The sequence below is a fragment of the Coptis chinensis genome, chromosome 5 (genome assembly GCF_015680905.1).
Source record: "Coptis chinensis isolate HL-2020 chromosome 5, ASM1568090v1, whole genome shotgun sequence".
NCBI classification, from domain to species: domain Eukaryota; kingdom Viridiplantae; phylum Streptophyta; class Magnoliopsida; order Ranunculales; family Ranunculaceae; genus Coptis; species Coptis chinensis.
The window spans coordinates 84,102,026-84,117,595 of record NC_141460.1 but is presented as its reverse complement, the minus strand read 5'-3'; the positions used below and the strand labels follow the sequence as shown (position 1 = coordinate 84,117,595).

The 15,570-nt window shown below is 39.2% G+C and overlaps 1 protein-coding gene and 1 pseudogene across 1 annotated transcript; one reads left to right on the top strand and one right to left on the bottom strand.

Annotated features, from left to right (window-relative positions):
• Positions 1-867: 867 nt before the first annotated feature.
• Positions 868-10,501, bottom strand: LOC147499470 (3,9-dihydroxypterocarpan 6A-monooxygenase-like; annotated as a pseudogene).
• A 949-nt stretch (positions 10,502-11,450) lies between these two features.
• On the top strand, positions 11,451-15,341 carry LOC147499469 (uncharacterized). The gene is made up of 9 exons (XM_086561240.1): positions 11,451-11,708; positions 11,970-12,036; positions 12,635-12,663; positions 12,744-12,952; positions 13,467-13,585; positions 13,747-13,836; positions 13,950-14,025; positions 14,447-14,600; positions 14,925-15,341. The coding sequence occupies exons 1-9, from the start codon at positions 11,466-11,468 to the stop codon at positions 15,069-15,071; spliced, it is 1,134 nt and encodes a 377-aa protein (XP_086417366.1). The 5' UTR covers positions 11,451-11,465; the 3' UTR covers positions 15,072-15,341.
• The last annotated feature ends 229 nt before the right edge of the window (positions 15,342-15,570 follow it).

Here is a 15,570-nt window from a genome sequence, read left to right as displayed (position 1 = left end):
TTGTGTTGTGGTATGTGTTTACTGCTTTACATTATTATCTGTTGTTAATAGTTATTTAGCGAGTTGGGCATGTTAGTTTGGTTGTAGAGAATATTTAGATTGTTGTCTAGAGTTGTTATTGTTCAAATACAAGTTATCTGTTTAGTGAGGAATCGATTGGTATCGGTGTTAAACCCCAACAGTCCCGACCTTGAATATCTTGATCTTCGAAAGTGTGTGAATATCTTGAAAGAGGATTTGCTGAGGAAAAAGATAGAAGGAATCGTAGAGACAAGGCTTCCAAATGATCCGATTGGGGACAACGATCTTGGTCCCTGTAACTGTGTTTTTAATTTTTATGAACATTCATAATGTTAATAGTAAAAAATAGTTGCAAACGCAAAGAATACTACAAAAGTGAATGCAATGATTGTAGTTTCCATTGATTTTAGTTTGAAGCATGTTTTGTTGGCAATGGATCCAGAAATGCTAGCTAAATAAGTCTATATTTGCTATCAAATTTGCATTGTTATTTAAGAGTGCCTGTTCATTTGCAACTTCCTTTATCAACAAGTGCATCAGTTCAATCATATTTACAGTTGTTTTTTTTTTTGATTGGCAAGCTTGTTTTAAATGAGATCAGTAACTCTTTGATGTTGGCAGGGTTCGAGTCCCAGACCTCTGGTATCATCACCCAAAGGTTTTACTGACTTTGCTAGTCGGCACCTGCATTCACAGTTGCTTTACTGCTTAAAGAGTTTAAAATGCTACCAAGAACCGTACTTGCACTGAGGTTAATGAAAACAGACAGAAAAATCGACCGCTGAGGAATTGAAAGTGAACATTCTTCCTAACAAAGCGAGTATATGTAGCAGTTACGTACAACTGTTCTTCGTAAAATACTCCCCTTTGATACGGTTATTAGCTTATTATTGAAGCATCTTCCAATTATGTCTTTGGTACATTATTATGAACCATTGGGTATTGCGCGCTTAAGCTGTAGAAATTAAACCTTCATATCAACATTATATATACAACGAGGTACTGGAGAGCATATTAGAGGGTGTGCTAAACAGATCGAAAACCCTAGCCCTTCTTCAGTATTAACCTGATTTGTAACAACTCCATCTTTGTTGACATTCCAGTCAAAGCACTGCACCATGGCTCCTACTGTGGCATGAACAACATTCAGAGCAAGTGATGCACCAGGGCACCCTCTTCTCCCACTGCCAAATGGTAAATAATGAAAACCCTGTCCTTTTATTTCCTTTTGTTTGTGCCCGAAACTTTCATTTGAGAACCTTTCTGGTATAAATTTATCTGGCTCATTCCAAGAATCAGGGTCTCTCATAACAGCAAACACATTAATAAGTGTCCTAGTACCCTTCATTATGTTGAAGCCGTTAATGTTGCAGTCCTCATCACACTGTCGGATTATAAAGGGTGCTGGAGGGTGTAACCTTAGTGTTTCTTTTACAACTTCTTGCAAGTAAGGGAGAGCCATTACATCTGATTCTTGAAGTAGCCTACTTTTCCCGACGACTACATCAATTTCCTCTCAAAGTTTCTTGAATTTGTTTGGATGATTTATAAGTTCTGCCAATGCCCATTGGATTGAAGTAGAAGTCGAAGTGCGTACTGCTACTTAAAAGCTCACGAAAAAGGATATAGTAATAAACTAATAGCCAATTAGATTCCGAATGTAAGGATGTTCAAGTCGTAATAGTGAAAAACATAACAACATAGGGTGGCAATTCAACAAAAACTGCCAAGTTATGAATGATGCTAGTCCTAGTGTTTGTCTTTCATGTCTCATTCATTTGATTTTGTTTTCATGAAGGTGCCAATAAACTTCAAGGTTTAACAGGCTATCTCAGGTCAGATTTCTTTTCTTGTATTGGTCTGCAGAATATAGAAAAACTCCCTATAGCCATGTAATGGTCTCATCTTAAAAAAAATTAAGCAGATTTGCTTCTAGCCATTGGTCAGGGACTCGGGCGTATGTATACGACATCACTACATACAACAGCACTGCAGCAGTAGTTTCTTTTCTGCAAAACCCCACTACTTGGTGAAAGGGAAACACAAAAGATCACTCACAAGGATGAAAGACTTGATGTCGTTTCTAGTCAATTTGACCTCAGAATTCTCATCTCTGTAAATTTCTAGTAAAACATCCATCAGATCCCTTCCTCTTTTATCATGACATCTCTTCTCTTAATGTTCCCTCATGATCCCTTCCAGCAGCTTATCAAACAATCCCATCACCACCTTTAGCTTCTTCCCATATCCGAACAAATCAAACTTCGATAAAGGACCCAACACGTCTCCTACTCAGTAGTCCTCCTAGCTTCAAAGTCTCTTTAACGAATTTCTTAATCTCCTCAGCCTCATCACAGCTATCTGAACATCTTGTGCTCATGACAATTCTGCAGATAATATTGTTAGTCATTGTTGTAACCAGGCTACTTATATCAATCGGTTTACCTTCTTCATAGCTCTTGGTTAGAGATTCCAAGAGTCTCCTTATCTCTTGCTGTCGAATATCAGTACATTTATTAAGTTGTGTACCTGATAAGAGCTTTGTCATGCAAATTTTCCTCATGAACCGCCAATACGAACCATACTCAGCTGTGACAAATCTAGACTCCTTATATATGTAGAAGTCTACTAATCCAAACTCTGGCCTAGAAGAGAAAATGTTTTCATGGGTGCCTATGATTTCTTTGACAACTGCTGCGGATGAGGCAACAACACAAGTTGATGCACCAATATGGAGAAGTATAAGTGGACCAAATCGTCGTGATAGATTTTGGAAGGACCTATGCAAGATTGGGCCTAGGAAGTGAAGGTGTCTGATGATCGGTAAAAGTGGGGAATTTGGGTGGGCTCCGGATGCTATTGTAACGGTTCGCTCTTGTTTTAAAGATATATCTAACCAAGACAAAGGAAATGAGGAACACTAAGAGGCAGTAAGCTGTGTTAGTGAAGTCAGCCATGTTTGATTTAACATACGTGGAAAGCTGTGTTGAAATACATATAGAGGATCGATCAACATATGTAATTCAGTCGTTTCAGCATATGTAATTCCGTTGTTTTAGCATATGTAATTTTCGTTTGTTTATATGCATATAGGACAACATGTGCCAATTCATACTGAGATGACATCTAGGAATTCAAGAAGTTAAAGATTCATACAACTGCTATGTGTTATTATCTGCACCCTATGTACACACCAAAATTCAATCTTCTTGTATGTATGTTTGTGTTGTGAATATATAAGTGCGGAAACAACGTTACCCACAACAAACGGATCAATCCTACACAAAGATCGATCCTTCACACTAGACAAGACTTCAACACCCTCCAAGCAATATCCCAACACTTCTCAATATCAAATAACAAGCATATAAAGTAAAACAATTAATGTAAAGGAAGAACAAACCACAAGACGAGATATATCGTGGTTCGGCAATTTGCCTACTTCCATACTATGAGTTCCAAGCTTTACTGGATGTCCTGAGTAACAGATTACAAGTCTCTCAATTCACTCACAAAGAATGAACACTCAACTCACAAAGAATTGCTCTCTTATAACCTCTCTCTTTCTTGGTTTTGGAAAAAGTTAGGTTTTCCAAAAAACTGATTTTGTTTTTATACCAAAAACCAAAATCGCGTTTCTTATAAAGAAGCCCAAAAAAAAAGGACTCGAGCTGGCGGCGCGGGTCGCGTAAAACATCGGAGCCATGAGCTGGTCGCATTCCACTCGGCGCAGCGCCTCAAGCGTGAAAAACAGAAAAAACTATTTTTTCTCTACATTCTCCACCTCGGTGAGGTTTTAACACATAAAACCAAGCCGAACACATCCAGCAAGATCACATCCAGTAGGAACACCTCCAGCAAGGAAGACTCGCAGTCAACTACCCCGAAGGGCTATGCCCACACAGGGCTCTTTCAAACATGTAGGATTTGGAGCAAGTCCAAACAGTGTTGGAACTTAACTCCGGTGACAACTTCACAAGATATCGGCCAGGATTGTCATGGGTGTCTACTTTCTCAAGTGCTACATCACCATCCTCAACGACATCCCGTGATAAAGTGATAACGGACATCAATATGCTTGGTCCGACCATGATGAACTTGGTTCTTCGCCAAATGAATAGCACTCGACTATCACAATACAAAGCAACACCGTTTCGCTTTCAATACCCAAATCATCTAGAAGACCCGGCCGAAGCCATAGTGCCTCTTTCTTCGCCTCTGCCAATCGCCATATACTCGCCTCAAGTAGTAGTAGATAGAGCAATCAGAGAACAGTAGCATAGACCTCCAACTAACCGTGCACCATGCATCATAAACACATAACCAAGAGTCGATCGTCGTCTATCTAGATCACCCGCATAATCGAATCCACAAACACACCGACATAACAAGTGCCTCCACCATAAGCTAATCCCACATCCAAGGTACCTTTCCAAGTACTTTAGTACCCATTTCATCGCCTCCCAATCTTCGCTTCCGAGATTTGCCATATACCTGGCGACAACACTAAGCGCCGGTCGCGGAAATGTGCGGCGCGTGCACACCATAGCATACATCAAACCGCCCTACCGACACTTGCATAAGGAACATTTGCCATATGCTTTTGTTCCTCCACCGAACTAGGAGAGAACTTAGCTGAAAGCCTAAAATGCCCACTAAAGGTGTAGAAACCGACTTTGCATTCTCCATACCAAATCGAAATTACTTTCGAATGTATTTCTTCCGAGATACAACTATCGTCGCTTCTTCCTATCTCTCGTCAATCTCCATGCCCGATTATCTTCTTGGCTCCACCTAAGTCTTTCATCTCAAACTCGAGCTAAGTTGAGATTTCAACTTGTCTATCTCCACCATGTTTTTGGAAGCAATAAGCATGTCATCCACATAAAGCGGAGATAGATGAAGTCATTACCACGAAGCCTTCTAAAGTAGACACGCTAGATCATACTTACTTCGGGTGTACTCATGTTGCATCATGAATGTGTCAAAGCGCTTTGTACCATTGCTCGGGCGATTGCTTTAACCCGCATGACGATTGACCGATTCAATTTGCATACATAATCTTCTTTCTCAGCAACGACAAACCCTTCAGGTTGTCTCATATAGATCTCTTCTTCCAAGTCCCCATGCAAGAAAGCAGTTTTCACATCAAGTTACTCTAACTCCAAGTTGAAGAGAGCAACTAAACTTAATAACACACGAATGGACGTATGTTTAACCACCGGGGAAAATACCTCATTGTAGTCAACTCCTTCCTTCTGTGAAAAACCCTTTGCTACCACTCTTGCCTTGTACCCAAGATTTGGGGTTCGGGGAAAGACCTCTTTCTTTCTGAACACCCATTTACTGCCGATAGTCCTTTTGCCCTTTGGCAATAAAACTAGGTCCCATGTGTGATTTTTATCAAAAGATTCCATCTCTACTTGCATAGCTACCAACCAATCTCTATAATGAGCATATCTAACAGCTTCCTTGAAGCTATCTGGCTCATCATCTTCGATATTCGGTCGCATATGCCACTAAAACCACGACCATAGTGTTTCACGGCTTCTCGTGCCCATACTTGTGCACTTCTTTAACTTGTCTCGTGGCTAGGGTGGCCACCTACAAGTCATGGATGCTCTTGCTCTTCTTCTTCTGTTCTTTGTGTGGTTCCATGATTTGGTACCTCATCATGATCTAACCGGTCATCTGGCACAGATCGGATAACTCAAGCTCATTAGCTTGAACTTCTATAGACTCACCATTTTTGCCCGACTACTTCGGAACATCGAAGATAATACGGAAGTCTCATCAAAGGTAACATCTCTGCTGACCAGGAACTTGTGGTCTTCTAGACACCACAATTTATATCCCTTTACCCCATTTGTGAAGCCTAAGAATATGGCCTTCTTAGCTCTAGGATCTAGCTTGTTGTCCCTCACATGGTAGTAAGCTGTCGATCCAAACACTCGCAAAATACTATAATCATTTGGGGGTTGCGACCACACCTCATAAGGTGTCCCGCAATCTATAGTCGGATAATCGGTGACCTATTATCATACGGGTAACACGCCATGGACACCGTGCATCGCCCAATACTCTTTGCCTGACCGGCATTAGACAATAAACATCTTGCTCTTTCAAGCAAAGTTCTATTCATCCTCTCTACCATTCCATTCTCATTGTGGCGTGCCCTTTATTTGTCTAGTGTCCGGCAATTCCTTGTTGCGCCGCAGAGAACTCTCTTGGAAAGGTCCATAGGTATACTCGATTATCATTGTCGGACCGTAATGTCTTTACCTTTCCTATCGTGCGATTCTCAACCCCTTGCCTTCCACTTCTTAAATGTCTCAAACACTTCATCTTTCGATTTCATCATATACACCCACACATAGCGTAAAGTATGATCATCAATGAATGAGACATAATAGCGGTTACCTCCTTGGAAGCCACCCGGAGGGTCCCCAAACATCCGTATGCACATAATCAAGGATGCGTTGTCGGTGTGCTTGCTTGACTTGAACTTGACTCTGCTTCGCTTCCCATAGACGCAATGCTCACGGAACCCCATACTTGGCTTCTTCAAGTTCTTCAAGAACCCTCGCTTGCACAACTTAGACAAACCCCTTTTCACTCATATGCCCTAAACGATATGCCATATCTTAGTGCACTTCGGAATCATTACTACATGCACCCATCGCTACATCGCCTATCATCGTACTACCTATCAGAGTATACAAGGTTCCATATTTTTGACCCTTCATAACAACTAAAGAGCCATTAACAATATTTAGGACTCCACCTTCGCCCACAAACTTGTGGCCTTTGGAATCCAAGGTACCAAGAGAAATAAGACTTTTCTTTAGCTCAGGAACATGTCTTCATATCGGTTAAAGTCCTCACTACACCATCATACATCTTGACCCGTATAGTTCCAATTCCTACCATCTTACAAGCAACGTCATTACCCATTAAAATGGAACCACCATCAATGCTCTCATAAGAAGTAAACCACTTTCTATTCGGGCACATATAATAGGAACATCCGGAATCAAGAATCCACTTTTCGGTCATATAGTCTTGTGTGGACACACAGAGACTGAACTCATCCTCTTGAGCCCCAAGCATAATTTGCCTCAATTTTTGCCTTACCTTTCTTCTGACCATCTCTCTTGTTCTCTTTCTTCGGGTGAGGACAATTACTTGCATAATGTCCCTTTTCATTGCAATTGTAGCATTGTACATATTTTAAAGGCTTCTTTGACTTGGACCTAGAATTCTCATTACTTGAATAATTCTGTTCATACAAATTTCCTCTTGCCACTAGCCCCTGACCTGCATTAATGCTATTCTCTACACGTGTCTTCTTCATCAACTCATAAGAAAGAAGTGCACTTTGAACTTCGTCAAGATCGACGACTTCTCTATTCATGAATGTAGTCATTAGATGCTCATAGCTTTCTGGCAAGGAGAATATTAAACATGCCGCTTGATTCTCATCATCCATCTTCATACCAACATTCAAATAATCCGCTAGACGTCGACGGAACTCACTAACGTGCTCTTGCATCGTTGAACCATCGACCATCATGTACCGATAAAGACGTTTCTTAAGGTACATCTTGTTCGTCATGCTCTTGGTCATATACATAGACTCTAGTTTGAGCCAAATACCGGCGTGGTTTTTTCTCCCATCACACTATACATAACCTCATTAGCAAGACATAACCGGATTGATGAACAAGCTTGAAGATCGAACTCTTCCCAATCATCATTACTCATACTTTCGCGCGCCTTAGATTTAATCCCCTTTAAAGCCTTGTGCAAACCTTGTTGGATGAGGATGTCCTTTACTTGGACTTGCCAAATCCCAAAGTTATTCTTCCCATTAAACTTCTCTACTTCAAACCTTGTGTTTGACATCTTGGGAGCCATCTTTCAAGTTACACACAATAACCCAAAAGAAACGGTTTCACCTCGGAATTTAATCGAACACCTTGTCTACACAAATTTTGAGCACTAAACTCAAAATCCTAGGTCGATTATACCTACGCCTCGATACCAATTGTTGTGAATATATAAGTGCGGAAACAACGTTACCCACAACAAATGGATCAATCCTACACAAAGATCGATCCTTCACACTAGACAAGACTTCAACACCCTCCAAGCAATATCCCAACATTTCTCAATATCAAATAACAAGCATATAAAGTAAAACAATTAATGTAAAGGAAGAACAAACCACAAGACGAGATATATCGTGTAGTTCGGCAAATTTGCCTACTTCCCACACTGCGAAGTTCCAAGCTTTCTTGGATGTCCCGAGTAACGAGACATTTAGTCTCTCAATTCACTCACAAAGAATGAACACTCAACTCACAAATAATTGCTCTCTTATAATCTCTCTCTTTCTTGGTTTTGGAAAAAGTTAGGTTTTCCAAAAAACTGATTTTGTTTTTATACCAAAACCAAAATCGCGATTCTTATGTGAAGCCCACAAAAAGGACGGAAGCTGGCGGCGCTTTTCCGAGCTGGTCGCCAAAACACTGGAGCCATGAGCCAGCGCCCACTCACGGCCTTGGCCAGCTCTGAACGTGAAAAACATAAAAAACTCTTTTTTCTCTACAGTTTGTGTTAAGTAGACATCAGTGTATATTGAAATTCTTCGTGAAATGTTATTGCTATGTAGGTCTATCACCAGTCCACTTACCCAAATTGGAAACAATTGTATTGTAGGCCGGCCATTTTTAGAGGAATATACCTGGGTGGTGATGCGGACAAACATATAATTTCTTGTTTGAGGTTAAGTTCCATATTATAACGGTTTATCCAATTAATGAATCAGAATGGTTTTACAGTAATGTAAAGAAAGGGTAATTAAATCCAGATAAGTACTTGTATTTGTACCAATCAAAATTCTTGGACTGCAGAAAACAGGTAGTATTGAAGGAAGCAGCATCATCAGGAGGACCCTGCGGTATTAGGGTATCAATCTGGTTTGAATCTAAATTGTACTCGTAGATTTGATAGCGTGAATGGAACTTCTAAAACCATGCTCGAAAAGATTGCTAGGCTTTCACAAAATTCTAGGGCACTTTATAGGCAAAGCGGACAGAACATATATTTGAACTGTCATAAGAAACTCTTCTGTTAGGGAATGTCATTAGTATCTAGGTCTGATGAAGAATTGTTTATAGGTACATGACGATTTGACTCTGCAATACCTTACAAAGTAAAACACAATGTTTACAGAATTATAGGCTCCTGATGCATTTTTTCTGAAGAATGATATATCCATTGTCTGAAATCTGAATCATTCAACGTGGGAAAATGAGTATCCATGGGTAGTGCATAAACGGTTCCGCTCTGGATTTGCTTTGTGGTATAATAGTCAATTACCCAATGCATTTGAAATTATGTTAAAACAGGCTGCTCTTCTTATGAAGATTTATCGTGCGTGTTTTTACTTCAAATTCTCTGTCCACTTAAGGTCTAGTTTTTGTTTCTACTAAGTTTACTGCTGAACAAATTTGTGTAGCTAGCTTATGGACTTATGTGAAACAACAACCAAATACCGAAAATATAATCAATCCACGGAGATCTGATTCGCAACATCCTAATCTGTTGAGGTAGAGCATAACACTAAATAGACATGGAATACAAATACATGCCAGTGGTAATAAAATGTGAAAAAGTTTATCCTCCTTGAGAAGCAAGAAATTAAATGTGTGAAGACAAATCTCACTAATGGTTTCTACATCAATTCATTTTGTCAAATACTTTGAAAAAATGAAAATTTAGCCCGTCTAAAGCAAAGGACCCGATAAGATATCAGTCAAAGTTCTAGTTCTTGTATTTCTCTTTCGAAGGGAAGGGGTGGGGTGGCTAAATTAACATGTGCCTCTGCCTCAGTTGTGGCTTCCACGGAGGCCAAACTGGCATGTACTACTGCTACTGGAGACAAGGAGCAGCGCTTAGAAACTGATGGCTTGATCTTTATTTTCTTTCTTGAACAGACAAGGGACTCCGACTTGTTAGGGGCCGTGTGTGCCTGCAACTTGGTAGTATCCTCCATAGGTGGTAGCCATGAGGTACCACCTATCCATTCTCTGTGAAGCCGAAGATCAGACTGTTTGAACTCGAGTTCCTCCTTTGAAGGTCTAAAGTACACCATATACCTTGAGTTCTCTTTAACTTTGGTCACAACACCTTCCCACCACACACAGTCTTGAAATGCATCAACTTCATCGCTCAATTCAAAGTTATGACAGAGCTCTTCAGGTGGTTTAGGCCTGACATTGACCACATTGATGAACTCCCTCAATGGTTGTGTTCCACTATCATCCTTCATGAAGCCTCCTCCGTACTCGACAAATACCTTGTTCTTTGTTGAATTTGATCTAATAACTTTTGCCTGGAACAGTGCACCCCTGAAGCTCATGTCGTCGCTGAAGACTTCAACCTCCATTCCCTTGGTAAAATGTGCACCCCCCATTCTCCTTACAAGCTTCTCAGGCAAGATTTGAGGAATTGAGACGCACCTTTATGTAAAAAAAATAGAAATAGCAGGACAGACTAAAGAGACATAAAGTTTAAAGTTGGGAATATGTTCTTGATAAAGTTTCTGGCTTATCAATAGGCCATCTGGCCATGCATATTGCATGGCTTTAAGTCTGACCACATTTTTAAACCAAACTTAGATCTTTAATGTTTGTTTCTTATTACAGTTGTTAATTCTATTCCTATGTTCTTCAGTGTGTTGTTTTCTGGCCCAACCTCCCCACCCTGTCTCCTTTGCTGCAGAACATGGCACATTAGTGTACTTCATTTTTTATGTCTGTGCACCTATGTTAAATAGGCAAAACATTGTTGATATACTATTGATTTGGACACATAAAACGCAACATTTTACATATCATTATTTAAATCGAATTTATAATGTATTATAGTCTCCCATTCTCTGTATGCATTTTTCATTCCACTTGTACTAATCATGTGTTATATGCTTACAGTTACATATTTCTTTGACTCAAATTCACAACCCTTTTTATGCAGAAGTAACAAAGAGGAAGATAGTTTCAGGAAAACAAACAATCATGCAGAGTAAATGTGTGGTAAAATTTGTTTAAGCAGTTAGCTATTTTGGTCAATGTCCCTAAAACACCCCTCTCAAACTAATCTAAATTGTTGCAAAACTAAGGGTACAATTGTGATTGAACTTCCCTCTCTTATTCGCCTATTACGTACATCACAACTCCAACATCACACACTCTTTTCCTCTCATCTTTCCCTCTATATATAAATCAATTACTATGTTCATTTCTTTCCTTCCAACTCTCCAACAACCTATAAGCAAGCAAGTATGTATTCATTTTTATACAGGAGGGGTTAAGGTTTTTTTTTTTTTGTTGTATATATGAAAGTTTTGAGTATTCTTTTTTATTTGTTTTTCTCTTAGTATGGCAAGCAGTGTTGGTTGGAGGGTTATGATGAATACACTGAGGACATGTTGGGAGACAGCAAGCTTTGCTTGGTCATCAAGATGTGGAAGATTGGCAGTGTTAGGAATACTCAATCTGTTCATTTGTCACTTCAAGTTGTGGTTCTCCGAAACTTTCTTACCAAAATCCTACATGTATCCTAGTTATCCTCGTGTCATGCAAAATACAGGAACAAGAAGGCCTGTTTGTATAATAACTGGTGTAAGAATCCCTCCGTACGTTGAATACAAAAAACTTGTTATATTGTCGTCGTGATAAATGTTTCATAGAACTGGATGTTCTGCATGCATTGTGCATTATTTGATAATTATTCACATGATACTGATATCTAGGAAAATATGCAGCCACAGTTATAAGTGTAGGAATCACCACAAATATCCGATATGTGTGTATTTACCTATTTCTCTATGTTGATTTCTATGAGCCTATATGTGGACTGAAATAGAGTAAATTCTATTGTAGGCCACAACTGGTTTGGGTAAGGCAGCTGTGTTTGCTCTCTGCCGTGAAGGTTTCTATGTTGTTCTAGGTACTCTTTTGCTCCCCTTTCCTTTCCTTCTCTTGTACTTGCACTAGTGCTGCCCTCATGCTTAAATGGAGTAGGCTACTAGGCTGTATCTTTGCTAGAAGTCATAAAACATTTGTGCTTGATTTCTGCTCTTGGCATATATATAAACTATTTTCTTGATCGCTAAAACTCAGTTGATCTAATTTTCTTTCTGTGTTAAATCCTCATTTCATATGCTTGGACATGCTGCAAAGTATAAACACTCTGTATTCAATTCCGCAACTTTTAAGAGATGATTTTTCTTCATTTTTTACTTAATCTTGTTTTAAAGTGTCATAGAAACTGTCATAAAGGATATGTTTCTTTACTTTCCAAGTTTGGGAAACTTTACAGTGTAGGCCTTACTTAAAACAGGGCTGCTTCAAGGACTTGGTGGGTGGTTCCATCATGATTTTGTTCCTTCTATCTTGGATGCTTGAGAAATCTTGAATTAGATGATATCAGGACCATGAATGTTTTATCTGATGTGCTTCAGTGACCAAAATATGCTAGAAGTACAGATTTTTTTTTTCCCCCTTTTGAGTAAGGGCAACTGAAAGTTTGTCTCGTTTATGCACAGTTGGACGATCTGAAGATCTTCTATCTCAGGTGCAAGTTACTTTTAAATTTACTGCCAAACCTATCCTTCATTTTATTCGTCTCTTGATTTCTCTCTAATTGTGAAATAGACAATGGTAGAGCTGAAGCAAAAGGATCTAGATGCCCATGTGAAAGCATTTCAGGTTGATTTATTATCTTTTGAGTCCATGCTGAAGTTCAAAAGTTCCCTTCAACAGTGGCTTTTGGATTCAGATATGCATCCCTCAATCCAACTCTTGATAAACAACGCTGGAATACTTGCAACATCACAGAGATTCACTTCAGAAGGCTACGACGAGTAAGTACGTTTGTGCGTTCTAAGAACTTGTTAAGTACTTTGACTTAAATACCAGAACTCAGGTTCAATCTATACTTTCTCCTGTATATCTTTCACATGCATTATGTAAATCACTCTAAGATTCAGGCCGTGAATCGATTTCCACAACAGAAACAAATGAGGTCGAAATCAGAATATAAGTTCTCTGTTTACTTTGCTAGTTTGTAAACATTTTTGTTTGGAAATTAAATTAGAGAGGAGGTTATTCATGGTCTCATAGTTGTTGCCACCATCAAAACCCTACCTAAAAGGATACAAACTGAGGATAAAATTCTGTTGTTTCATGAAGGAAACCTATCAACTGGATTTGATCCCTTTTTGGTATGGTGTATGGAGTTTGAACCACCTACCTGTCCATGCATTACTCCTTATTCCAGTTAAATTTCTTCCTTGGACACTTTTGCAAGTTTGCCAGATAAACAAGCATAGCCATAGACCTGTTAATCCATGCTGACGTGCGGCACTTGTATTTCAGGACAATGGGGACAAATTACATTGGTCCATTTGTTCTGACCAATCTTCTCTTACCACTACTCAAAGAAAGTTTAGTTCCTGCGCGGGTGGTTAATGTTACGTCCGTCACCCATCGACATGGTATGTATCTGAAACCTCTTGATGTATGAACCATATTGCTACAACTAGAACTTCATACGTGGTGCAAAGTTGGCAAGGTTTTTGCAAAACTTGTCAGGTTTGCAAAGAATCAGCACAAGATATGTCATTTTGTTTTGACACTATGTTGATGTCTACTGCAGTGTTTAGCATACAAGTCAACAAGGAAACTCTGATTGCTTCATCTCTGCCTACAGCATATCCATGTGGTCATGTTTATGAATCCAGCAAATGTAAGCTGTCTGTGGACACAAATTGAGTTCAAACGCGAAAATGTCTATTGATGGGAGCATGCTAATTGATATTAAATGAAACTAACCAGCACATTTAATCATTTGCTCAACAGTATTCTTAGTGCTATTCTCTTACGAGCTCCATCGGCAACTTCGATCGGTTGAAAGCTCTACTCAGCTTTCTGTTGTGTATGTACTTAAAACCCCGTGTTTATATTCCTACTATTTAGTTAACTTACTATACCAGGTGTTATGTCTTGGCAAGCTGCCTAACAAATGGGGCAACTTAAACAAATGTAATGACAAATAATTGTATGATAGTTTGTGCAATACTAGGCTAGTGGCCTCTTAGATAAGACGACAAGTCGACAACCTGAATATCTGCTCTGGCCATCTATTACGCTTAACTTTTTTGTTTTTTCCGACTGCAATCTCTTAAAATTGGTGCACAGTTTGTATGCAGAAATTAGGAAAAATGAATTATAGACAACATTTATCTCTGTTCTACATGAAACTAATAGTCTCATTGTTAATGTTTAAAACTCAGGTGATCCACTGGTTTCTGTTTGTTTACTATGTTAACTCATCTTTATTTGACTGCTCTGTTCAGGGTAACTGATCCCGGGGCAGCTGAAACTAAGATCATGCGAGAGTTTTCCTGGCATGTTAAAAGTGTGGTTTTTACAGTTTTGAAATGTTGCGGCTTTCTTCAGTCACCTGAAGATGGGGCCATTTGTATTATCGATGCAGCTCTTGCTCCTCCAGTAAGTTTGGCTTGCATTGTGCACTTGTTAAGTATAGTAGAGTCACCACTTGTTATCGTTGTGGTAGTTGTTTGACTTTTGCCTTTATAGTTACCTTATGATTTAATAAATCGCAGAAGTTGGTCGCTTACTCGGCTCCATCTTTACAGCAAGCTGAATTTCCAAGTCTTTCTGCATTGAGCTTGTAATTATATCACATTACAGCCAGGCACTTTAAGACTCATGTCCTATACATATCCTGCTATTTGTAGCTACCAGTTTTTGTGTAAGTTTTAAGTTCTGCCCAAGAAAGACTAATATGGAGGATTATGGTTTTCATTTCAGGAAATCTCAGGAAAGTACTTCTTTGGCGGACGAGGAAGGACAATTAGTTCTTCTCCACTTTCTTATGACACTAAACTTGCTGAAACATTGTGGAATAGATCCTGCAAGTTGTTCCTCCCAACTTTATCCTCGACTAATAAGTTGTAATACCAGGTCTGTGTTACTTGAAGGAAACTCTTCTGTGTATTTAATAACAATGAAGAATGACTAGAAAGTGTAGGCAATGAACGAAAGGAACTTTTATTAATAGTATCAGAGACACGTCACATGGAAGTGAAAGATTTTGCTAGCAATCTGTCCATTTGGTTTGTCCCAGTTTGTGTCTGGGTTTGGGGTAGGAGATGGATGCTGGAAGAGTAGAAGTTACAATTGGATAGTCACTTTTACAAAATAATTAGCATTGAACATCTTAAACTAGGTAACGGAATTTGTTTAAGAGGAAATATGCTTATAAATGCAACATCCAAAATGCAGATATGTTTAAATAAGCCTGTCAAAGTCTGCAAGTAATATGAGATATGTTTAATTTCAGCCCCAAGGGGCAACATACTCGCACGTTAAAGGGTCAAAATAGACTAGGGGTGACTTCGGATCGGATCGGATTAACCTCCTTCGGAATTTTTCCAAAAAAATTTCGGAACCTAAT

Coding starts and splice junctions, on each gene's coding strand:
- LOC147499469 (XM_086561240.1), top strand. CDS start 11,466: ATGGCAAGCAGTGTTGGTTGGAGGGTTATGATGAATACACTGAGGACA. Junction 12,953..13,466: donor ACTTCAGAAGGCTACGACGA/GTAAGTACGTTT, acceptor CTTGTATTTCAG/GACAATGGGGACAAATTACA. Junction 14,601..14,924: donor ATGCAGCTCTTGCTCCTCCA/GTAAGTTTGGCT, acceptor TTTTCATTTCAG/GAAATCTCAGGAAAGTACTT.